The sequence below is a fragment of the Eucalyptus grandis genome, chromosome 10 (genome assembly GCF_016545825.1).
Source record: "Eucalyptus grandis isolate ANBG69807.140 chromosome 10, ASM1654582v1, whole genome shotgun sequence".
Taxonomy (NCBI): Eukaryota; Viridiplantae; Streptophyta; class Magnoliopsida; order Myrtales; family Myrtaceae; genus Eucalyptus; species Eucalyptus grandis.
The window spans coordinates 8,113,478-8,137,170 of record NC_052621.1 but is presented as its reverse complement, the minus strand read 5'-3'; the positions used below and the strand labels follow the sequence as shown (position 1 = coordinate 8,137,170).

The following is a 23,693-nucleotide window of genomic DNA, read 5'->3' as shown; positions in this document are numbered from 1 at the left end:
AAATTGCAAGGAAAAGTGGTTAAGCTAGGCTTTTAATGAAATTCCATAGCCATTATTAGTAGTGTATTAAAATGTATGATACACTTGATGGAATCACCAATATAAGTATGGAGCCTATGAGAATTATTGGCGATAGTCTCTAGAGCATAAACCAAGCACATGCATGGCCTATTAGCGCAAAACCGCATTGAATAGCAAAGTTTGTGGGAGTGTAATGTGATTAGTGAAAATTATAATTCACAAAAAGAAATTATTGAAATTATTAGTTCATAGAAGTTTCAAACTTCACCTATAATTTCATGAATTATATTTCTCTTTTTAGGATTGCTTCATAACCTAACAAGCACCAATTCCGATGCATTACTCTCCAATAACCCACCATTATTCTATTTTTTCTTTTCAAAACTTTTTGAAATATGTGGGAGATTGTTGGATATCTTGGTATTTTTGAAAAATTGTAAGCTACTAATTTTTGTAACAATTTTTTACTATTATCAAATTTCAACAATTTTTGTCTACCATTAATATAAAACAATTTTGTAACATTTTATAACTATTATTTAGTGGTCATGTAATGACCGTGTAATGACTATATAACAGTCATATAATGGCTTTCTAACGTTTTATTTATTTCTACATAAACTCTTCATTATTTTATAACGGCTATACAATGGTTATTTTCTTCTTCAATTACCGATTTATTCATAACTGTTTCTTAACTGCTCTCTTTTTCTTTTACCTATATTTTGTTACTACGAACATAATTGAAAAGTGATATCAATATATCAAAACCAGAATATTCATATTTCTCTTTTCCTATCCCGTTACGTATCTATCATTTCTTTGTTTGGTTTTACACATAACATTATTCTATTGCTTCTAATATTTAGTATAGAATATAGAAGATTGTCTCTTGTATCTTAAAAGGATAATCGCTGAAGCCTTATGCATCGAGTTTCATACTTTGAGGGGCGAATTTATCTTAAGAACTGTGCTTGCACGCCTGCATTTATTTTATCTTCTAATCTTTTTAAATGTATTTCCAATAAATATTATTATTTTCTTGTCATCTAATATTTTCAACAACATCACTGGTTACTGATTTTCCTGATGAGGGTTCCTAGGCTCAGATTCAAACGAAAGTCTCCGTTTCCGACTGAGACTTACTAGGTACAGTATGATCGAAGTCCGAGCGCAAGGAATGACATGGAGACTTACCATTCCTGCATTGAACCAGATAGGAGGTGTTGATCTATTGCTAAACTCGACGAACACGTGCTTTCGCAATGTGTAATAGTACATGAACTCAGAACTAGAGGATCTGGTTCGTGATCTTTGAGACGGCAGGAGTTTGGTACGTGAAATGATCTTCTAAAGAAAGGTCGAATCTATGATAAAGCAACCCTCTTCCTCGTGCATGTATAAAGCAATCTCTTCATAGTTCTCAAGTGGTAGAAGGTCGCACCATACATATTCAGTGAAAGATACGGGAGTGACGGACGCCGGAAGCTTTGCAAACGCAGCCAGTTGATGCCATTTATGGAATTATCTTCTTTAGAGATTAACGAGGACGCTTCATAGGACATGGCAGGCATGCTCGGTTAGACGTCTAGATGCCTGGCTCTGTTCGTCCTCTTCAGGCCCAGCACGGTCAAAACGATCCCGAGGTAGTCATAGTGATATGACGACCGGAAGAGCTGCAGCTTGTGATCGTTCCAAGGCGGGAATCTGAACCAGAAGTCGACGAGGAAGCTTCTTCTCACCACTGCTTTTTGGTGGCTGAAGGTGTCGAAGGAGAACTTCCCGTGATATCTGCCCATCCCGCTCTCACCAATTCCACCGAATGGGAGAGTATCGGCTAGATACTGACATATACGCAAATCGAACGAAAAAGTCTCTTCGTTAACATTTCTAAGACCTTACTGAGAAACATTAACGTAGACAACTACAAGCCCCAGCAAAAGATGCTTGATTTGCTCTTTAAAGACCGACAAAAATGCACCGGTAGCATAGCTATTTGTAGATGTTATATAGGATTGGAGGAAAACCTGAACGATTGCATCGTTGAATACGATGCTCCCAGACGATGTCTTCGATACCATGCTCCTCCTCAGCGGCTCGTCTTTAGTGAAGACATAGATGGCTAACGGCTTAGGCCTTGAGTTTATGAATTCGATGCTGTCTTCTATCTTGTTCAGCTGTCGAAACAAAATAACGTCATACGAGATTGCGCCAGCATTGGTATTCAGCTGGCCACTGATTGCTCGACGACCACTTGATTTTTGAAGAAATGGCATAAAACAAATTGATGAATTTCTTTTTCGGGTTTTACGCATCTTACGGTTACAATGGGAAGTAATGGGCCGAAGATTTCATCCATCATGATTGCCGCTTGAAGTGGAGGATCCATCAAGATCGTCGGCTCAATGAACCTGCATATGTACTTAGATAATCACTGCACTTGAAATTGATCATCTGTAGACAAATTTTTCCCCGTACTTTTTTTTTTGGGGGTCGAATTTTCCCTGTACTTAGATAGCATCATTAATCACACAGTTTCTCCATTCAAAGCCTAACTGAGAGTTTAAGTTGGAGCAGAAAAGGCGGTGTGGTAGAGACGGCTTACAGGCTCTCTTCATCCATTGATCCCCCGTAGACAATAGAAGATTCGACCAGAGGATCGAGTAAAAGGCTCCGCAATCTTAAGAAATGATGCTTATTCACAATTCTCGCAACACTTCGCGACTCCCTTGGATTTTCTCCAAACATCTTCTTCATCACCACCTTCATCAATTCGACCTGAATCGAACAGGAAAGAATGCAAGGAAGATAACATCAGTATCGCCAAGCAAATAAAACATCGAACACCTAAGAAGGAAATAGCAGATCATCATCAGCATCATACCAAAGCGGAACTGAATTTCTTCTCCACTAGGACATAGTCCACTCCAATGCATACTTGTCCCGCGGAGAAACTAAATTTCGCCCCAAGAACTCGTTGCACAGCCACCTGATAATTAATAGGACAAAAGGAACTGAAAGAGATAACTTGCAAGGTCATTCTGGAATCAAGAAAAGCAAAATTACCTTTCTGTCGAAAGAGCTGGAGAGAGTGTCTATCACGGCAGGGCATTTTCCACCAAGCTCCAGAGTAACGGGCGTTAGATGCTCCGCTGCTGCCGCTATGACTTTCCGTCCTATCCGGGTACTCCCTACGAATTTCAGAAACCAAAAAATGCTAAACCATCCATAGGACGGCTTTCAGTCAAACATGAATACTGGAGGAGAGATTCTTCAAACAAGGGTGTGTTGAACCTGTGAAGAATATTTTGTCCCATTTTTGATGCAGAAGTCGTTCTCCGATGCCAGGACCACCTTGAATGACTTTCACAGCTTTGTCGTCTAAATAATGAGGAATAGCATTGGCTAGAAGAGAAGAGCATTCTGGAGCCAACTCTGAAGGTTTCAAAACCACGGCATTGCCTGCAGCTAGCGCTCCTATCAGCGGTTCCAAGGATAGTCCTATAAGCATAAACATATGGCCAAATATCATCAGGAACCGAGACTGATTGATAACCGCGACATATCACCCAGCCGAAAATTAATCAGCCTTCATAAGTTAACCTTCCAAAAACTACTATCCTCACCGATTGGAAAGTTCCAGGATGAGATTACCAGCACTAGACCAAGAGGCTCGGGAAGAATCTTCGCAGTAGTGAGTAATGCGATTCTTGGCAGTTTAGCCTATCAAGCATATACAAAATCTTAAGAGAATGTTATCATGTTGTATGATCTGAAGTATAATAATAGGCATATTGGTTTGATTTTTCAATGTAATTCAAGAGGAACCTCGGAGCCCGTTGGATTGCTAGGATTAGCTGTTCGAGACTATCATTCATCACCATATATAACTTGCGACATGTTCCGTTCTCTGAATGTTACAAGGAACGCTCTCCAAGTGCACACTCAGCATTCATCGTGAGCAAAAAAGTGCAAGCCCTCACCTTATTGCCCGACATCCATCGTTTCAAGCCGTCCAATGCATAGTTCACAGACTTTATCAGGCTTCCTATCTGTAGATGTAAACGTAAATGAATGGTCATTCCTCAAAACGTCGGTGAACATAAGGACGCCTCTAAGGACGAACTCCACAAATGCAAAGCCACGAAGAGAAACCCTAAAAAATGTCGAGGGGGCATAAACAATTGTTTGCAAACGATACACATAATCTCCACCAAAAAACTCAAGCTGTTAGATGCAGTGACACTACAATAGGCCCGCTAAGGGTCCTGTTTCCAAGTTTTGTTCCATAAACCCAGATGATACACTAGGGCGCGCATGACAAAATTTCTGGAACAGAAATCAATTTCTTGCCAGAAATTGATTTCTCAAATTCTATTCCATGGACGATTTTTTGAGCAAAAAAATGTGTTTGATAATTCAAAATTTATATTTCTAGAATAAAAATTCGTTTGGTAAAAGAATAAAATTTCTATTTTTTGGAGCGGTGACGATCGGCATTTGATGGCCAAAGTCCGACGTCTGGAGTTCGGCATCCAGCGCCTGACGGTCGGTGGCCGACATTCGGCATCGATCTGGAGTTTGGTGTACGGCGTCCGACTAGCTGGCGACCGGTGTCCAACATCCGGAGTCCAGTGTTTGATGTCCGGAGTCTGACGTTTGATGTTCGAAGTCCGACAGCCGGTGGCCAGCGTCTGATGGCTAATGGCCGAAGTTCGACGGGCGGTGGGGGGCAGCCGATATCCAATGGCCGGTGGCAAGCGATGGGTGGTCAGTGGTGAACGTTCGGCGGTTGGCGGTGGGCCTCCGGCGTCCAGTGGTTGGCGATGAGCAGCCAACAACCGACAGCCATCCGATGGCCGACGGTCTACGGCCGGCGGTTGGTGGCAGGCGGTCATCGAGTGGCGATGAGTGGTGGGCATCCCGCCCCACGGGCAGCTAGTGGGCGATGGACGGTGACAAGAGTGAACGATAAGAAAAATTTTGATTTCTCATTTCTACTCAAATCTATTTCTGGAATAGAAATCTGTTTCAGAAATAGAAAAATTAAATTGCGTTACCAAACGGATTTCCATTCCAAACTTATTCCAAGGAACGGAAAAACAGAGAAATCGAGAAATAGAAATGTTGTCATGCGCACAAAACCTGTCACCGTTCTCATTCGGTAATTTGTCTTGATTATAGGTTAGAATATTTCAGTTTAGGCTACTTTAAGTATCAACTTTGTCACGTCTTTAGGTGAACATCATGTGATTACCGATATATTTATCCAAAATTTTTACGTTGATCGAATGCTAACGTGTTCGTCATCTTCACTCAAATCTTGGGTGCAAATTATCTACTGAATTTGCACTTCTCTCAGTGCCTAAGCTTCGACGATTGTCTTATATGTTTGGGACAAGGAGACCGTCCCACTCAACCGGCCAACTAGCACCGAACACACGCAGCGACATACGAAAAAGAGATGATCGTATTCATGCAGGTTATTTCAGGTTTAAGTCACCTCAGGCACTACATATTTTCGGAGATTCAGTGCATAAATGAATCCCTCATTAAGAAGGAAGTGCGGCCAATGTAATCCAGGTTCACCTCATCCCTGTAGGCCTCCGCAGGATGCTTGCCCAGGTCCTGATGGAGGGCCCTGAAGATCTCCTCCTCTCTTTCCCTGAGGAGTCGAAGCAAACCTTTGAGCTGGGACTTCCTCCAAGAGGCCTCCATCGTCCTCCCGCTCCTGTAACACTCCCTCATCTCCTCGAGCTCTCTCTCCATCTCCTCCAGGGCCTCAGTTTCCTCTTCCATGTCTCTCTCGATGAACTGAGGCATGTGTGCTGTTCTTCTTGGCTTCTTGGAGGGTCCGTTCATATATAAAAATGCTACTTACCCGTACTGACCGTCTTCAATTCAATTTCTCCATCCCCAAAGGACACGGAAAATCCGGGTCGCATCCTGCACCATCTTCGTTATTCACACGCATGATGTACGTATGGAAGCAACGCGAGGAAGGACGCCGAAGGCGGTCGGAGTAAACTCATGAAAAGAACGGCTCGCCCCGGTGTGGCACTGTACTCTCCCCGGTCTTGGCATTCGCGTAGCTTCGTCCAAAGCGCGTCGGCCCTTCCGCCCGTCGCTGTCGTCTGATCTTGATGATGGTAGGTGTAGGCGCGTATTTAAGCTGGCTCAACTTCCAATCAGATCTTAGTTCGAGAGAGAGACAAGAACGAGACGTGAAAGCGAGCTGCGCTGTGAAGATCCAGTGATTTGCACCAAGTAAAAAGGTTGCCGGGCATTAGTTGGTCATCCTCGGAGCTTCTAACTCGGCCAAATGGGAGGAGTGGCGATCAGAGAAAATGTTAACGAAGCGATTCGACAATGCCACATCAAGATGTTTAAACAAACGGAACCTATACACATGGTGATTGGAACAATCGGGATAGAGTCTTTGTATACACAAGCAATCTTAACCTCGATATGTCGGTCGATAATCCTAATCTTCAAAGCAATGTTTTCTTACCAGTGTTTTAAATAGGAATTGTTGTCCTAATCTTAATAGTAAAAGTAGTGTTTTCCTACTGTCATTTTGAACAGGAACTGTCGTGCTAACGCTGAATGAGGACTCCATCTAATTCAAGTTTTCCCAAAGGGTCCTAGACAAGCTCTTCACTCTGCCAATGCAACACGGCAACGACTCATAATTATCATCAGGTGTAAACGAAGACAAGGTAGAATTGGACCCCCCGCACCCCCTTCTCTTCTCTCTTCCTTAAACAAGCATGTATGAATGTCCATTGTCTATTAAATGGCCGCTGTTGCCAGTAGGTATTCGCTAACTATGAGGCCCACATGATGAGTCATGAATTACCTAATTTTTTAGGACCGTATCATGTATTTAATGCTGCCGGGTTCAAAAACTGGATCCTGGGGGACCAATGTGAATTTGACCCACGAAGTATTTTACGTAACGGTAATACAATCTTCAATTTGAAGATGTAGGTTCGTCGTCATTGATTAATGCTTAAGTCAGAATTACAAGGGGAGAGGTATATATGAACTCAGGATTGGGTCATGATTTCAATGGGACAATGACCTGAAGATCTGATCATATGAACTCAGGATTGAGTCATGATTTCAATGGGACAATGGCCTGAAGATCTGATCATCACATACATGGGAAGAAGTTAAGTTGTCTTCTTCTTGTGCTCTCTCTTAATTGTAGATATTCTCTGCGGCCACTTGCGCTTGCGCACACTGCACTATTTCCACGCTCGATATTGCCAATAATAACTTATTAAGAAAATTTCGATTATCAAAACACCGATTATGGAACTTACAAGACGCATTAATATGATGTACTGAAAACTATGATTTTTCTTTAATTACAGGCTCTCGCAATGTTTTTGGACATACATTGACTATAATTACTAGTGATCGTTATGTGAACATAGTCAAAATGTTTTGAAAAGCAAAGCTAATTCATGTGATGTGATGATTGCATAAATAGTAAAGACATGTAAGGTGAGAAGTCAATCAGCAAATGTAACACGCTTGATTGATTAATCACGTCAATCATACTGCACATGATATATTTTATCCTCGCCATTCATGCTCTACCAAGAGAGTGTATGAGACAATTCTATTTTTCCATGGGCAAAACATTGGAATATTAGTCCGTGTAGGTAAAATATGAAGAGTGCCGGTAACTATCAAAACCCATTGGTACCAAATTTTTGACTGATAACTTATTTAGCCTGTAATGCACTGGTAAATTACCACCATTCTATGAAAGTGTTAGCTGTAGTTTGGTTGTTTTAAATTGTCGTCTATTTTAACAATTTACCAATATTTATTTGTGTAGCTTATTAACTTGTTTAAGTTACTGATACTTACAAAAGAATTACATACTCTTATTTGAGTATACTTACCAATGTTAATTTGATTGTTTGAAAGACTCAACGCGTCCAATTATTTACTAACTTTTATCTGTTAAATTTAACAAAGTGTTATAGTTATTAACTTTTATTAAAAAAAAATTACTAACTTTTGTATGAGTCCACTTACGAATAATTATTTAATTGTTTGAAATTACCAACCATCGCAATAATCTATCAACAATTTTTATTTGTTAAATATACCAACTTGTTAAAGTTATAACAAACTCTTACAGGAAATTTGCAACTCTTATTTGAGTCATTACCCTATTTGTTTAATTGTTGAAATAACCAAATGTTCAGTAGTTTACTAATAAATTATTAGTACAACTTATCAACGTGTTGAAGTTAAGGATTTGTCAATATAGCTCTTCTGTCCAATTTTGGCATGAATCGCTGACGTGGACGCTAGTTGTACTACATAAAAAAGTCGATGCTGACGTGAATAGTTTTTGTAATTTTTAAAAGAATTTTTCATTCTTTTCTTTTCTTTTTCTTCTTTCCTTAGTTGGATTTATGGCCGGCAAGGCCCTGACAATGCCCTTGCTGACCACGGGTGAAGGCTGAAGAGGTCGGTTGGCAACCTCATTGGCCTAGAGTTTAAAAAAAAAAAGAAAAAGAAAAGAAAAATACATTAAAACAATAAAATATACAGAAAATTGTCCATGTTAGTGCCGGTCATCCCACACAAGATCGCCAGCGTCCACATTAGTGATTTTCAACCAAAAATGATTGACATGACGTCATTTGAAAATCGTCAAACGATTTAGAATTAAATTGACTAAATTAAAAAGTTTAGATCTAAATTGGCTGCGATATAATAGATTTAAGACATTTATGGTAATTTTCTCTTATTTGAGTCCACCTATTGACGTTTGTTTCAATTATGTTGAAAATTACCAACGGCTCGTAGAATTTACAAACTTTTGTTCATTGAAATTACCATCATGTTAAAGTGCTATTATACAAAATTACCGACCGCCTTCAAAATCATCAACAATTTCAACCATTTACCAACATTTAATTTCGGAACTTAATTTACTAACTTTTACACAAAATCATGAACCGTTGTTTAAGTTAGTTACCAACTTTCACATCAATTTCCTTTTTTGTTTGAAATTACATCAACGTTTCAAAAGTGCCAATTGTGTTCCAATTATCTACTGACATTTATTTGGGAATTTACCATTGTATTAAAGTCACTAACATTTATTTGCAGAGCTTAAGATGCCAACATTTATTGGTTACTAACTACTCCAACGTACCAAGATTTAAGATGAAATTACCAACTACTCCAATGTACCAAGATTTATTTGCAGAGCTTAAGATGCCAACATTTATTTTAAATTATCAACTCTTATAATTGGTTACTAACGTTTATTTGATATTTTGGAATTACCACCCGCTCGATAATTTACTAATTTATATTGGCGTAGCTTAACAAATAGTCATTGATTGTCAAACGATAAAATCTGCATTGGGTTAATGACTCAGATAGTAGTTGATAATTTATAAAAAAAAATTTAGTAACTTAAGTTTAGCAAATAAATGTAAGAAATTATTGGAACGGTAGGTAATTTCAAGCAATCAATTAAACGAGGGTAAGTGAACTCAAAAGTTGGTAGTTCCGTCGGTAATTTTAATATATTGGTGAGCTTCACAAACGAATGTTGGTAAATTATTGAAAACAGTTGGTATCTTCAAAACAATCTTTGCAACTCACTATTTGGTACCGACCAAAAAAAAAAAAAATTAACTATTTGGTAACTTAGTCTATGAAAAGTTGCTACACTCTCAATTTAAGGTGGGTTAATACTCTGAAAAACCTTAAACTGGTACACATGTGACAAATTTACCCCAAACTATTTTTTTTTTTGACTAAGAAAAACCTTAAACCGGTACACCTATGACAAATTTACCCCAACTAACAATAAAAAACTTCAAACTAGTATATTTATGACAAATTTACCACAAATTAATTTATTCAACTGCAAAAAACCTCAAGTGGTAAATTTGTGACAAATATACCCTCCGTTAAATTGGATTAATACCACAAAAAAATCACAAAAATTGTAAACTATGACAAACAGAGCGTAAAATCCCAAATTGGTATACCGGTCAACTGTCACGTGTCATTTAACTTAATAATTTGACAGTAAAATTTGACGAAAACTAACATAGCGTAAATTTGTCACATTTGTACCAAGTTTGGGGTAAATTTGTCAAAGGTATATCGGTTTTGGATTTTTGGTGGTCAAAAAAATAGTTTTGGATAAATTTGTCATAAGTGTACCAGTTTGGGGTTTTTCAAGGTATTAACCCATTTAAGGTCGGTAATTTTCCTATGAGAACTAACAACACACTGATAAGTCTAACAAGTAAATGTCGATAAATTATTGAAAGAGTTTATAATTTCAAAACAATGAGGCAAATATTGGTAAGTGAAACGATCAATTCAATCATAAACATTTCAACTATTTAATATAATTTGAAAACTTTTAACTTCAATTTAGTTCCAAATATTTTGACAATTTGTCAATATAGTCTAGAATATTTTGATGATTTGCCAATTCAGTTCTCCGAACCGATTTTAGTTGAAAATTATTGACATAGCTGTAAACTAGTTGTTTCTTCAGCAAATTATTAGCCTATTTTTCTGAAGCCAAAACTTTTGCATCAACTTGAAACATTAGCTGAAACCATACTTTTAAGTATTGACATCCCTCTTCACATAGCTTGCGATTCTTCCCCTATCTTGGGTGCTATACACTTTTTTCGTATGATGCGCCTGCCGACTATGTATGACGCAGTATATGGCTCGATAAATTCGTGAATACAAAGCATGTGGTGTTATATGTTGCAGCAACAACACCGATACATCAGTGAGCAGTAACTGATGACAAGTTATGAATGTGTTTCAACTCACCTGGATGTGAGGTGCCTGAAACATTTCCTTGATGGCTGCTTCAACCTCTGACATCCCAACAAGAGCTTTCCCTGTAAAATGGAGAAAATTACATCATTTGTTTATTGCGATTGTAAGTTTATGCTAACAGATGCACATTTACCAATATATACACACATGCGTACATCAAATAGAGTGAGCCTTCAGGCCCACAAGCAGTACAGATAGCCATGACATCCCCATCAAAACAATCAAACAGATTTTGTCACTCCCATAGTCCTTAACAATGACCTAAAATTATGTCACCTATCTCTAGGCTTGTGATGGTGCTGCAGAGAGATCATCTGTTGAATTTTCTCATCATTGATGTATAGCAAAATCCAGTCAGCCCCTGTTTATATTCCTTTTTGTTTTGATCAACCATAAACAAAGCCATGAATCATACAAGCACACCCATCCTCATGTCGAGTGACTTGGAATGATGCTAAAGATGATCTAGTTTGGCGGAAAGCTTCTCGGTCAAGTCAGATTCATAAAGAAATGATCTTAGACCTTCAACTGTCCATACCTTCCCACTATTGCTCTCCAACTCATCTGAGCATGTATACACCTAAATGTTTGTAAGGACATGATGGATCGGGAACGCAGAAGTGGTTAAGTGTACTGCTCACTGGAAGTTCCACATTGAGGTTATTAAATCAGCAGAAAAAGATTACCAGCTGCAGGAGCAGTTTTGAGAGCTTTCGTTATACGGTAATCAGCAATTTCTGCTGCACGTCTGCATATCTCTAGTGCACGCCGTGCAACCCCTGAAATGGCTGCTACCTGTTAAAGATGTAAATCATCCAAAGTCAAACTGAGGGTAGCGTGAGAGAATAGTAAGGAAAACCTTTAAAACAAATATGCTGATGGCCTCCAGAAATTCAATTGATAGGTAAATGTCAAAGCCCATATCACAATACAGGAAAAATCAAAAGAATCAAGGATGAGACCTTTCGAGAAGCAAATTCTATAGCTTGCTTTTCAAATGCATCAATTCCTCTGAGTCGCGTTAAAATGATTTCCTGAAGCTGCTGATAATTGTATGGACCAAAGCAAAGTCTCTGAATACCCATGCGACTAGAGATACGGGGAAGTAACTTCTCTGGCAGATCCATGATATTTGCTATGCCTAAATATTTACACAAAGAGGAATAATGCATTAGTGTCTTCCTCTCCTCATTGTCCTTACAACCCCCTGTAAAAGGACAAGACATACCGATCACAATCAACTTGGAATGTGGCTTTGTAGGCCAATCAAGAATGTTGTAGAGAACCTGCAACAATGGAAGGCTAACCACATTGATGACCTAATAAAGAAGTTTAACAAAACTGGAAAAAAAAGGGGAGAAAGAAAAAAAGCAAAGCATTTGCTTCTGGTGCTGTGCCAGACGCAATGCTAATTTTATGTCATTTGGATAGGAACAAAAGCAAGTACCGATTGATTTCTGGTTAGAAGAAGGTCGAGTTCATCAATTAGTAGGACACAAGGTCGGTCGTCATCTCTGCCAATATACTTTCCATCTGAAAATCGCTCATTAAGCAGCTGGAGAGCCTTCTTCCAGCTAACTCTATGTCCAGTCAATGCTTCATAAATAACCTAAAAGAATGTCGCATCACATCAAAAGGCACAAAAGAAGTATAAATACCAAATTTGCAAGTCAATATTCTTAAATACCTTGTATATGTTCTCCGGAGATGCCAACTTAAGACCATTAATATCCACAAAACAATATGGTCTGATCCTTCCAGCATCAACTTCAGACCTCAGGTTTCTCATTACTGAAAGTACTGTCATTGTCTAAAGCTTAAAGTTAATAGAATATCATGTGATATTCAGCTACAAAGGAACTAAGATAACATTTTATAGCTAATTCAGGTGAAAAGTATACCTTGCCAGTTCCAGGAACACCATGTATGTATAGGCAACGCCCAAGACATTGGTCTTGACATAATGCCCCCTTTATAAAAGCTGTTATTTCCTCCATTTCTCTACCAAAAATAAAAAATGTCTCATGAAGCATAGAGCTAGCCAGATGATACAAACATTTAAACAAGTAGACATGCTTACTTATTTCGGCAAAGTAAGCTTTTAGGAAGTGTTGCCAATAAAAGCATTGCCTTGACTCTTTCCAGATCAGTTTTCTTGTGGCATCTGACATGCGCTGGAATTCTCTTTGTCCCTATCTTTTGCAGTCCAAAGAACTGGCCCCTACGTGCGTTCTGTATAAAATAATCAAGGACCGATTTGAAGAAAAGCCATTTAAAGGAAAGGAACAGAAAAATAAAATAAACGGTTTCATTCGTACCGCAGCACATTCATGAGTTATTGATGATCTTGATTGCAGGTTTTTCACACGCTCTTCTTCATAATCCATGTCTTCATCAGTTCCGGAGTCTGCTTCATTGCGAGAAATCCAATATTCATCACTGTCATCTTCCACACCATCCTGTGCAACAAAATTGTGAACTCAAATTTCTTTACTGCTCAAGTTTGATAAACAAAAGCCAAACATTGCAGCTCATATGTTCGGTTGCGAACCTCTTCTTCCTTGTCAAACTCTGCAAGACGCTTGAAACTGTGCCAATGGATGTCATATTCATATTCACAAAGAAAAAACATCATCACCCCGGTTGTTGGCTTTGGCGTATTCCTTAGGGTTCATGACAAAGCACAGCCTGAGAATGGATTCCATCTACAAGTCGTGCAGTGGAGAGTGGAAGATGAGATCTTTGACAAGAAGTATGTGATTGGTTAACCAATCACATCCACAGTTAAGGAAGAATGTATGGGCACCAAACAATATGTGATAACTACTTAATAACCACTCACCGATTCAAACAATGCAAACAGCTTATAGCCAACTACTGGTCATGGTTGTCCAGTATAACCGATTGAGGCAAAAGCTCAGTTTAGACTAAAGTAATGGATTAATTTATCCTCAACAACTTCTTGCAGCATTAGCCAGACGAGAGATATAGTAATGCATCAACCTTTTTTTTTCCCATACAACAGATTAACCTGAAGGATGGTTGCCATTTTTCCATTATGAGATACTCCCCCTTGCCTTATCAAAACCAGAATATTCATATTTCTATTTTCCTATCCCATTACGTATCTATCATTTCTTTGTTTGGTCATACACATTACGTATCTATCATTTCTTTGTTTGGTCATACACATAAATTATTATGTTACTTCTAATATTTTGTATAGAATACATAAGATTGTCTCCTGTATCTTGAAAGGATAACCACTGAAGCCTTATGCATCGAGTTTTTCATGCTCCGAGGGACGAATTTATCTTAAGAACAGTGCTTGCATGCCTGCATTTATTTTTATCTTCTAATCTTTTTAAATGTATTTCCAATAAATATTATTATTTTCTTGTCATCTAATATTTTCCCACAACATCACTGGTTACTGTTTTTCCTGATGAGGGTTCCTAGGCTCAGGTTCAAACGAATGTCTTTGTTTCCGACTGAGACTTACTAGGTACAGTAAGATCAAAGTCCGAGCGCAAGGAATGACATGGAGACTTACGATTCCTGCATTGAACCAGATCGGAGGTGTTGATCTATTGCTAAACTCGATGAACACGTGCTTTCGCAATGTGGAATAGTACATGAACTCGGAACTAGAGGATCTGGTTCGTGATCTTTGAGACGGCAGGAGTTTGGTACGTGAAATGATCTTCTAAAGAAAGGTCGAATCTATGACAAACCAACCCTCTTCCCCGTGCATGTATAAAGCAATCTCTTCATAGTTCTAAAGTGGTAGAAGGTCGCACCATACATATTCAGTGAAAGATACGGGAGTGACGGACGCCGGAAGCTTTGCAAACGCAGCCAGTTGATGCCATATATGGAATTATCTTCTTTAGATTAACGAGGATGCTTCATAGGACATGGCAGGCATGCTCGGTTAGACGTCTAGATGCCTTTCGAGGCTCTGTTCGTCCTCTTCAGGCCCAGCACAGTCAAAACGATCCCGAGGAAGTCATAGTGATATGACGACCGGAAGAGCTGCAGCTTGTGATCGTTCCAAGGCGGGAATCTGAACCAGAAGTCGACGAGGAAGCTTCTTCTCACCACTGCTTTTTGGTGGCTGAAGGTGTCGAAGGAGAACTTCCCGTGATATCTGCCCATCCCGCTCTCACCAATTCCACCGAATGGGAGAGTATCGGCTAGATACTGACATATACGCAAATCGAACGAAAAAGTCTCTTCGTTAACATTTCTAAGACCTTACTGAGAAACATTAACGTAGACAACTACAAGCCCCAGCAAAAGATGCTTGATTTGCTCTTTAAAGACCGACAAAAATGCACCGGTAGCTTAGCTATTTGTAGATGTTATATAGGATTGGAGGAAAACCTGAACGATTGCATCGTTGAATACGATGCTCCCAGACGATGTCTTCGATACCATGCTCCTCCTCAGCGGCTCGTCTTTAGTGAAGACATAGATGACAAACGGATTAGGCCTTGAGTTTTTGAACTCGATGCTGTCTTCTATCTTGTTCAGCTGTCGAAACAAAATAACGTCATACGAGATTGCGCCAGCATTGGTATTCAGCTGGCCACTGATTGCTCGACGACCCCTTGATTTTTGAAGAAATGGCATAAAACAAATTGATGAATTTCTTTTTCGGGTTTTACGCATCTTACGGTTACAATGGGAAGTAATGGGCCGAAGATTTCATCCATCATGATTGCCGCTTGAAGTGGAGGATCCATCAAGATCGTCGGCTCAATAAACCTGCATATGTACTTAGATAATCACTGCACTTGAAATTGATCATCTGTAGACAAATTTTTCCCCGTACTTTTTTTTTGGCGGTCGAATTTTCCCTGTACTTAGATAGCATCATTAATCACACAGTTTCTTCATTCAAAGCCTAACTGAGAGTTTGAGTTGGAGCAGAAAAGGCGGTGTGGTAGAGACGGCTTACAGGCTCTCTTCATCCATTGATCCCCCGTAGACAATAGAAGATTCGACCAGAGGATCGAGTAAAAGGCTCCACAATCTTAAGAAATGATACTTATTCTCGATTCTCGCAACACTTCGCCACTCCCTTGGATTTTCTGCAAACATCTTCATCACACCTTCATCAATTCGACCTGAATAGAACAGGAAAGAATGCAAGGAAAACATCAGTATCGCCAAGCAAATAAAACATCGAACACCTAAGAAGGAAATAACAGATCATCATCAGCATCATACCAAAGCGGAACTGAATTTCTTCTCCACTAGGACATAGTCCACTCCAATGCATACTTGTCCCGCTGAGAAACTAAGGGCGCGTTTGGTTGTGTTTGTTTAAAAATTGTTCCGTGGAACAGAAATAGAAAAAGTATTTCTGTTCCGGGGAACAATTTTTGAACAAAAATACGCGTTTGGTAAACTTGTTCCGGGAATAAAAAATAAACAGAAACATGTTTGGTAAATTTGGATAATTTTTTATTTTTTATTTCTTTTATTTTTCTATTTTTTTCTTATTTTTCCTTTTTTTTTTTTCTTTTTCTTTTTTTTGTCTTCTTTTGGCCGGTTTGGCCGGCGACCGGCCGGCAAGGGCCGAGCTCGAGCGGCGGCCTCGCCGGGACCGCCCGGGCGAGCCGAGGCTCGCCCGCTGGGCGAGCTCGGCCTCGCCGGCGGGCGAGCTCGGCCGGATCGGGCGAGATCGAGCTCGCCCGGGCCGGCGCGAGGTCGGCCTCGCCTTGATCCGGCGAGGCCGGCTCGCCCGGGCCGGCGCGAGGTCGGCCTCGCCATGGCTGGGCGAGCTCGAGCTCCCCAGATCCCGGCGAGGCCGACCTCGCCCGGCGGCCGCGAGCCTCGGCCTCGCCGAGCCACCGCCAGTCGGCGTCGCTGGCGGTGGCTCGGCGGGCCGAGGCTCGCGGCCCCCGGGCGAGGTCGGCCTCGCCGGATCCGGGGGCGAGCTCGAGCTCGCCCGGCCATGGCGAGGCCGACCCTCGCCCGCCTACGGCGAGTGTCGGCCTCGCCGGGGGCCGGCGTCGGCCTCGCCGGGGCCGGCGAGCCTCGCCGTGGCTGGGCGAGGCCGCCGGCCCTCGTCGGCCGGTCGCCGGCCGTGGCCGAGGCCGGCGACCGGCCTCGGCCATGAAAGAAGAACAAGAAAATAAAAGAAAAAGAAAAAAAAAGTGTTTCGATTTGTGTTCGAAACAAGAAACACAAAATTTGTGTTACTTGTTTCTGTTTCTTTTTTGTTCCCTGGAACAAAAGAAAAAAAGGAACAGAAACGCACACAAACGCGTTTCTGTTCCTTTTTTGTTCCCAGGAACAAAAAAACAGAAAAACTGTTTAAAAACAAAAAAAAGAAACGCAAACAAACGGGGCCTAAATTTCGCCCCAAGAACTCGTTGCACAGCCACCTGATAATTAATAGGACAAAAGGAACTGAAAGAGATAACTTGCAAGGTCATTCTGGAATCAAGAAAAGCAAAATTACCTTTCTGTCGAAAGAGCTGGAGAGAGTGTCTATCACGGCAGGGCATTTTCCACCAAGCTCCAGAGTAACGGGCGTTAGATGCTCCGCTGCTGCCGCTATGACTTTCCGTCCTATCCGGGTACTCCCTACGAATTTCAGAAACCAAAAAATGCTAAACCATCCATAGGACGGCTTTCAGTCAAACATGAATACTGGAGGAGAGATTCTTCAAACAAGGGTGTGTTGAACCTGTGAAGAATATTTTGTCCCATTTTTTATGCAGAAGTCGTTCTCCAATGCCAGGACCACCTTGAATGACTTTCACAGCTTTGTCGTCTAAATAATGAGGAATAGCATTGGCTAGAAGAGAAGAGCATTCCGGAGCCAACTCTGAAGGTTTCAAAACCACGGCATTGCCTGCAGCTAGCGCTCCTATCAGCGGTTCCAAGGATAGTCCTATAAGCATAAACATATGGCCAAATATCATCAGGAACCGAGACTGATTGATAACCGCGACATATCACCCAGCCAAAACTTAATCAGCCTTCATAAGTTAACCTTCCAAAAACTACTATACTCATCGATTGGAAAGTTCCAGGATGAGATTGAAGAATCTTCGCAGTAGTGAGTAATGCGATTCTTGGCAGTTTAGCCTATCAAGCATATACAAAATCTGAAGAGAATGTTATCATGTTGTAAGATCTGCAGTATAATAATAGGCATATTGGTTTGATTTTGTCAATGTAATTCAAGAGGAACCTCGCAGCCCGTCAGATTGCTAGGATTAGCTGTTCAAGACTATCATTTATCACCATATATAACTTGCGACATGTTCCGTTCTCTGAATGTTACAAGGAACGCTCTCCAAGTGCACACTCAGCATTCATCGTGAGCAAAAAAGTGCAAGCCCTCACCTTATTGCCCGACATCCATCGTTTCAAGCCGTCCAATGCATAGTTCACAGACTTTATCAAGCTTCCTATCTGCAGATGTAAACGTAAATGAATGGTCATTCCTCAAAACGTCGGTGAACATAAGGACGCCTCTAAGGACGAACTCCACAAATGCAAAGCCACGAAGAGAAACCCTAAAAAATGTCGAGGGGGCATAAACAATTGTTTGCAAACGATACACATAATCTCCACCAAAAAACTCAAGTTGTTAGATGCAGTGACACTACAATAGGCCCGCTAAGGGCCCCGTTTCCAAGTTTTGTTCCATAAACCCAGATGATACACTAGGGCGTGCACGACAAAATTTCTGAAACATAAATCAATTTCTTGCCAGAAATTGATTTCTCAAATTCTATTCCATGGACGATTTTCTGAGCAAAAAAATGCGTTTGATAATGATTCAAAATTTATATTTCTAGAATAAAAATTCGTTTGGTAAAAGAATAAAATTTCTATTTTTTGGAGCAGTGACGACCGGTGTTTGATGGCCAAAGTCCGACGTCCGGAGTTCGGCATCCGGCGCCTGACGGTCGGTGGCCGACATTCAGCATCGATCTAGAGTTTGGTGTACGGCGTCCGACTAGCTGGCGACCGGTGTCCAACATCCAGAGTCCAGTGTTTGATGTCCGGAGTCTGACGTTTGATGTTCGGAGTCCGACAGCCGGTGGCCAGCGTCTGATGGCTAATGGCCGAAGTCCGACGGGCGGCGGGGGGCGGCCGACATCCAATGGCCGGTGGCAAGCGATGGGTGGTCGGTGGTGAACGTTCGGCGGTTGGCGGTGGGCCTCCGGCGTCCAGTGGTTGGCGATGAGCGGCCAACAACCGACAGCCATCCGATGGCCGACGATGGACGGCCGGCGGTTGGTGGCAAGCGGTCAGCGAGTGGCGATGAGTGGTGGGCATCCAGCGTCCCACGGGCAGCTAGTGGGCGATGGACGGTGACAAGAGTGAACGATAAGAAAAATTTTGATTTCTCATTTCTACTCAAATCTATTTATGGAATAGAAATCTATTTCAGAAATAGAAAAGTTAAATTGCGTTACCAAACGGATTTCCGTTCCAAACCTATTCCAAGGAACGGAAAAACAGAGAAATCGAGAAATAGAAATGTTGTCATGCGCACAAAACCTATCACCGTTCTCATTCGGTAATTTGTCTTGATTATAGTTGAGAATATTTCAGTTTAGGCTACTTTAAGTATCAACTTTGTCACGTCTTTAGGTGAACATCATGTGATTACCGATATATTTATCCAAAATTTTTACGTTGATCGAATGCTAACGTGTTCGTCATCTTCACTCAAATCTTGGGTGCAAATTATCTACTGAATTTGCACTTCTCTCAGTGCCTAAGCTTCGACGATTGTCTTATATGTTTGGGACAAGGAGACCGTCCCACTCAACCGGCCAACTAGCACCGAACACACGCAGCGACATACGAAAAAGAGATGATCGTATTCATGCAGGTTATTTCAGGTTTAAGTCACCTCAGGCACTACATATTTTCGGAGATTCAGTGCATAAATGAATCCCTCATTAAGAAGGAAGTGCGGCCAATGTAATCCAGGTTCACCTCATCCCTGTAGGCCTCCGCAGGATGCTTGCCCAGGTCCTGATGGAGGGCCCTGAAGATCTCCTCCTCTCTTTCCCTGAGGAGTCGAAGCAAACCTTTGAGCTGGGACTTCCTCCAAGAGGCCTCCATCGTCCTCCCGCTCCTGTAACACTCCCTCATCTCCTCGAGCTCTCTCTCCATCTCCTCCAGGGCCTCAGTTTCCTCTTCCATGTCTCTCTCGATGAACTGAGGCACGTATGCTGTTCTTCTTGGCTTCTTGGAGGGTCCGTTCATATATAAAAATGCTACTTACCCGTACTGACCGTCTTCAATTCAATTTCTCCATCCCCAAAGGACACGGAAAATCCGGGTCGCATCCTGCACCATCTTCGTTCTTCACACGCATGATGTACGTATGGGCGAAAGCAACGCGAGGAAGGACGCCGAAGGCGGTCGGAGTAAATTCATGAAAAGAACGGCTCGCACCGGTGTGGCACTGTACTCTCCCCGGCCTTGGCATTCGTGTAACTTCGTCCATCGCGCGTTGGCCCTTCCGCCCGTCGCTGTCGTCTGATCTTGATGATGGTAGGTGTAGGCGCGTATTTAAGCTGGCTCAACTTCCAATCAGATCTTAGTTCGAGAGAGAGACAAGACCGAGACGTGAAAGCGAGCTGCGCTGTGAAGATCCAGTGATTTGCACTAAGTAAAAAGGTTGCCGGGTATTAGTTGGTCATCCTCGGAGCTTCTAACTCGGCCAAATGGGAGGAGTGGCGATCAGAGAAAATGTTAACGAAGCGATTTGACAATGCCACATCAAGATGTTTAAACAAACGGAACCTATACACATGGTGATTGGAACAATCGGGATAGAGTCTTTGTATACACAAGCAATCTTAACCTCGATATGTCGGTCTATAATCCTAATCTTCAAAGTAATGTTTTCTTACCAGTGTTTTAAATAGGAATTGTTGTCCTAATCTTAATAGTAAAAGTAGTGTTTTCCTACTGTCATTTTGAACAGGAACTGTCGTGCTAACGCTGAATGAGGACTCCATCTAATTCAAGTTTTCCCAAAGGGTCCTAGACAAGCTCTTCACTCTACCGATGCAACACGGCAACGACTCATAATTATCATCAGGTGTAAACGAAGACAAGGTAGAATTGGACCCCCCGCACCCCCTTCTCTTCTCTCTTCCTTAAACAAGCATGTATGAATGTCCATTGTCTATTAAATGGCCGTTGTTGCCCGTCCTAGGTATTCGCTAACTATGAGGCCCACATGATGAGTCATGAATTACCTAATTTTTTAGGACCGTATCATGTATTTAATGCTGCCGGGTTCAAAAATTGGATCCTGGGGGACTAATGTGAATTCCACCCATGAAGTATTTTAAGTAACGGTAATACAATCTTCAATTTGAAGATGTAGGTTCGTCGTCATTGATTAATGCTTAAGTCAGAATTACAAGGGGAGAGGTATATATGAACTCATGATTGAGTCATGATTTCAATGGGACAATGACCTGAAGATCTGATCATATGAACTCAGGATTGAGTCATGATTTCAATGGGACAATGGCCTGAAGATCTAATCATCACATACATGGGAAGAAGTTAAGTTGTCTTCTTCTTGTGCTCTCTCTTAATTGTAGATATTCTCTGCGGCCACTTGCGCTTGCGCACACTGCACTATTTCCACGCTCGATATGGCCAATAATAACTTATTAAGAAAATTTCGATTATCAAAACACCGATTATGGAACTTACAAGAAGCATTAATATGATGTACTGAAAACTATGATTTTTCTTTTATTACAGGCTCTCGCAATGTTTTTGGACATACATTAACTATAATTACTAGTGATAGTTATGTGAACATAGTCAAAATGTTTTGAAAAGCAAAGCTAATAAATGTGATGTGGTGATTGCATAAATAGTAAAGACATGTAAGGTGAGAAGTCAATCAGCAAATGTAACACGCTTGATTGATTAATCACGTCAATCATACTGCACATGATATATTTTATCCACGCCATTCATGCTCTACCAAGAGAGTGTATGAGACAATTCTATTTTTCCATGGGCAAAACATTGGAATATTAGTCCGTGTAGGTAAAATATGAAGAGTGCTGGTAACTATCAAAACCCATTGGTACCAAATTTTTGACTGATAACTTATTTAGCCTGTAATGCACTGGTAAATTACCACCATTCTATGAAAGTATTAGCTGTAGTTTGGTTGTTTTAAATTGTTGTCTATTTTAACAATTTACCAATATTTATTTGTGTAGCTTATTAACTTGTTTAAGTTACTGATTCTTACAAAAGAAATACAGACTCTTATTTGAGTATACTTACCAATGTTAATTTGATTGTTTGAAAGACTCAATGCGTCCAATTATTTACTAACTTTTATTTGTTAAATTTAACAAAGTGTTATAGTTATTAACTTTTATTAAAAAAAAATTACTAACTTTTGTATGAGTCCACTTACGAATAATTATTTAATTGTTTGAAATTACCAACCATTGCAATAATCTATCAACAATTTTTATTTGTTAGATATACCAACTTGTTAAAGTTATAACAAACTCTTACAGGAAATTTGCAACTCTTATTTGAGTCATTACCCTATTTGTTTAATTGTTGAAATAACCAAATGTTTAGTAGTTTACTAATAAATTATTGGTACAACTTATCAATGTGTTGAAGTTAAGGATTTGTCAATATAGCTCTTCTGTCCAATTTTGGCATGAATCGCTGACGTGGACGCTAGTTGTACTACATAAAAAAGTCAATGCTGACGTGAATAGTTTTTGTAATTTTTAAAAGAATTTTTCATTCTTTTCTTTTCTTTTTCTTCTTTCCTTAGTTGGATTTATGGCCTGCAAGGCCCTGAAAATGCCCTTGCCGACCACGGGTGAAGGCTGAAGAGGTCGGTTGGCAACCTCATTGGCCTAGTGATTTTCAACCAAAAATGATTGACATGACAATAAAATATACAGAAAATTGTCCATGTTAGTGCCGGTCATCCCACACAAGATCGCCGGCGTCCACATTAGTGATTTTCAACCAAAAATGATTGACATGATGTCATTTGAAAATCGTCAAACGATTTAGAATTAAATTGACTAAATTAAAAAGTTTAGATCTAAATTGGCTGCGATATAATAGATTTAAGACATTTATGGTAATTTTCTCTTATTTGAGTCCACCTATTGACGTTTGTTTCAATTATGTTGAAAATTACCAACGGCTCGTAGAATTTACAAACTTTTGTTCATTGAAATTACCATCATGTTAAAGTGCTATTATACAAAATTACCGACCGCCTTCAAAATCATCAACAATTTCAACCATTTACCAACATTTAATTTCGGAACTTAATTTACTAATTTTTACACAAAATCATGAACCGTTGTTTAAGTTAGTTACCAACTTTCACATCAATTTCCTTTTTGTTTGAAATTACATCAACGTTTCAAAAGTGCCAATTGTGTTCCAATTATCTACTGACATTTATTTGGGAATTTACCATTGTATTAAAGTCACTAACATTTATTTGCAGAGCTTAAGATGCCAACATTTATTGGTTACTAACTACTCCAACGTACCAAGATTTAAGATGAAATTACCAACTACTCCAATGTACCAAGATTTATTTGCAGAGCTTAAGATGTCAACATTTATTTTAAATTATCAACTCTTATAATTGGTTACTAACGTTTATTTGATATTTTTGGAATTACCACCCGCTCGATAATTTACTAATTTATATTGGCGTAGCTTAACAAATAGTCATTGATTGTCAAACGATAAAATCTGCATTGGGTTAATGACTCAGATAGTAGTTG

The 23,693-nt window shown here is 40.2% G+C and overlaps 3 protein-coding genes and 1 non-coding gene across 5 annotated transcripts; all 4 read right to left on the bottom strand.

The window, feature by feature from the left end:
• Positions 1 to 1,282: 1,282 nt before the first annotated feature.
• LOC104423487 (aldehyde dehydrogenase family 3 member F1) lies at positions 1,283 to 13,586 on the bottom strand. The gene is given in 20 exon segments (XM_039303640.1): positions 1,283 to 1,865; positions 2,049 to 2,198; positions 2,342 to 2,432; positions 2,627 to 2,799; positions 2,906 to 3,010; positions 3,088 to 3,212; positions 3,316 to 3,522; positions 3,648 to 3,744; positions 4,005 to 4,073; positions 10,873 to 10,943; positions 11,568 to 11,676; positions 11,844 to 12,022; positions 12,110 to 12,167; positions 12,329 to 12,490; positions 12,569 to 12,691; positions 12,783 to 12,882; positions 12,962 to 13,113; positions 13,200 to 13,340; positions 13,433 to 13,507; positions 13,509 to 13,586. Coding segments are annotated over 20 exon segments (2,529 nt in total). The 3' UTR covers positions 1,283 to 1,601.
• Positions 13,449 to 13,526, bottom strand: LOC120289252. The gene has a single exon (XR_005547176.1). It is a non-coding gene; the product is annotated as a small nucleolar RNA snoR28 (small nucleolar RNA).
• An 882-nt stretch (positions 13,587 to 14,468) lies between the features above and the next one.
• Positions 14,469 to 19,999, bottom strand: LOC120289111 (aldehyde dehydrogenase family 3 member F1-like). 2 transcript variants are annotated; one of them, XM_039303641.1, is made up of 8 exons: positions 19,861 to 19,999; positions 18,250 to 18,318; positions 17,585 to 17,791; positions 17,357 to 17,481; positions 15,845 to 16,013; positions 15,561 to 15,651; positions 15,268 to 15,417; positions 14,470 to 15,084 (listed from the first exon to the last, which is right to left on the bottom strand). In XM_039303641.1, the coding sequence occupies exons 3-8, from the start codon at positions 17,605 to 17,607 to the stop codon at positions 14,824 to 14,826; spliced, it is 819 nt and encodes a 272-aa protein (XP_039159575.1). In that variant the 5' UTR covers positions 17,608 to 17,791; positions 18,250 to 18,318; positions 19,861 to 19,999; the 3' UTR covers positions 14,470 to 14,823. The 2 variants fall into 2 exon arrangements, with proteins under 2 accessions (XP_039159576.1, XP_039159575.1); XM_039303642.1 differs by lacking the exons at positions 17,357 to 17,481; positions 17,585 to 17,791; positions 18,250 to 18,318; positions 19,861 to 19,999 and adding an exon at positions 16,117 to 16,253 and having other exon boundaries at positions 14,469 to 15,084.
• LOC120289112 (aldehyde dehydrogenase family 3 member F1-like) lies at positions 19,724 to 20,144 on the bottom strand. Its single transcript, XM_039303643.1, has one exon. The coding sequence runs from the start codon at positions 20,131 to 20,133 to the stop codon at positions 19,801 to 19,803; it is 333 nt and encodes a 110-aa protein (XP_039159577.1). The 5' UTR covers positions 20,134 to 20,144; the 3' UTR covers positions 19,724 to 19,800.
• Positions 20,145 to 23,693: the final 3,549 nt, after the last annotated feature.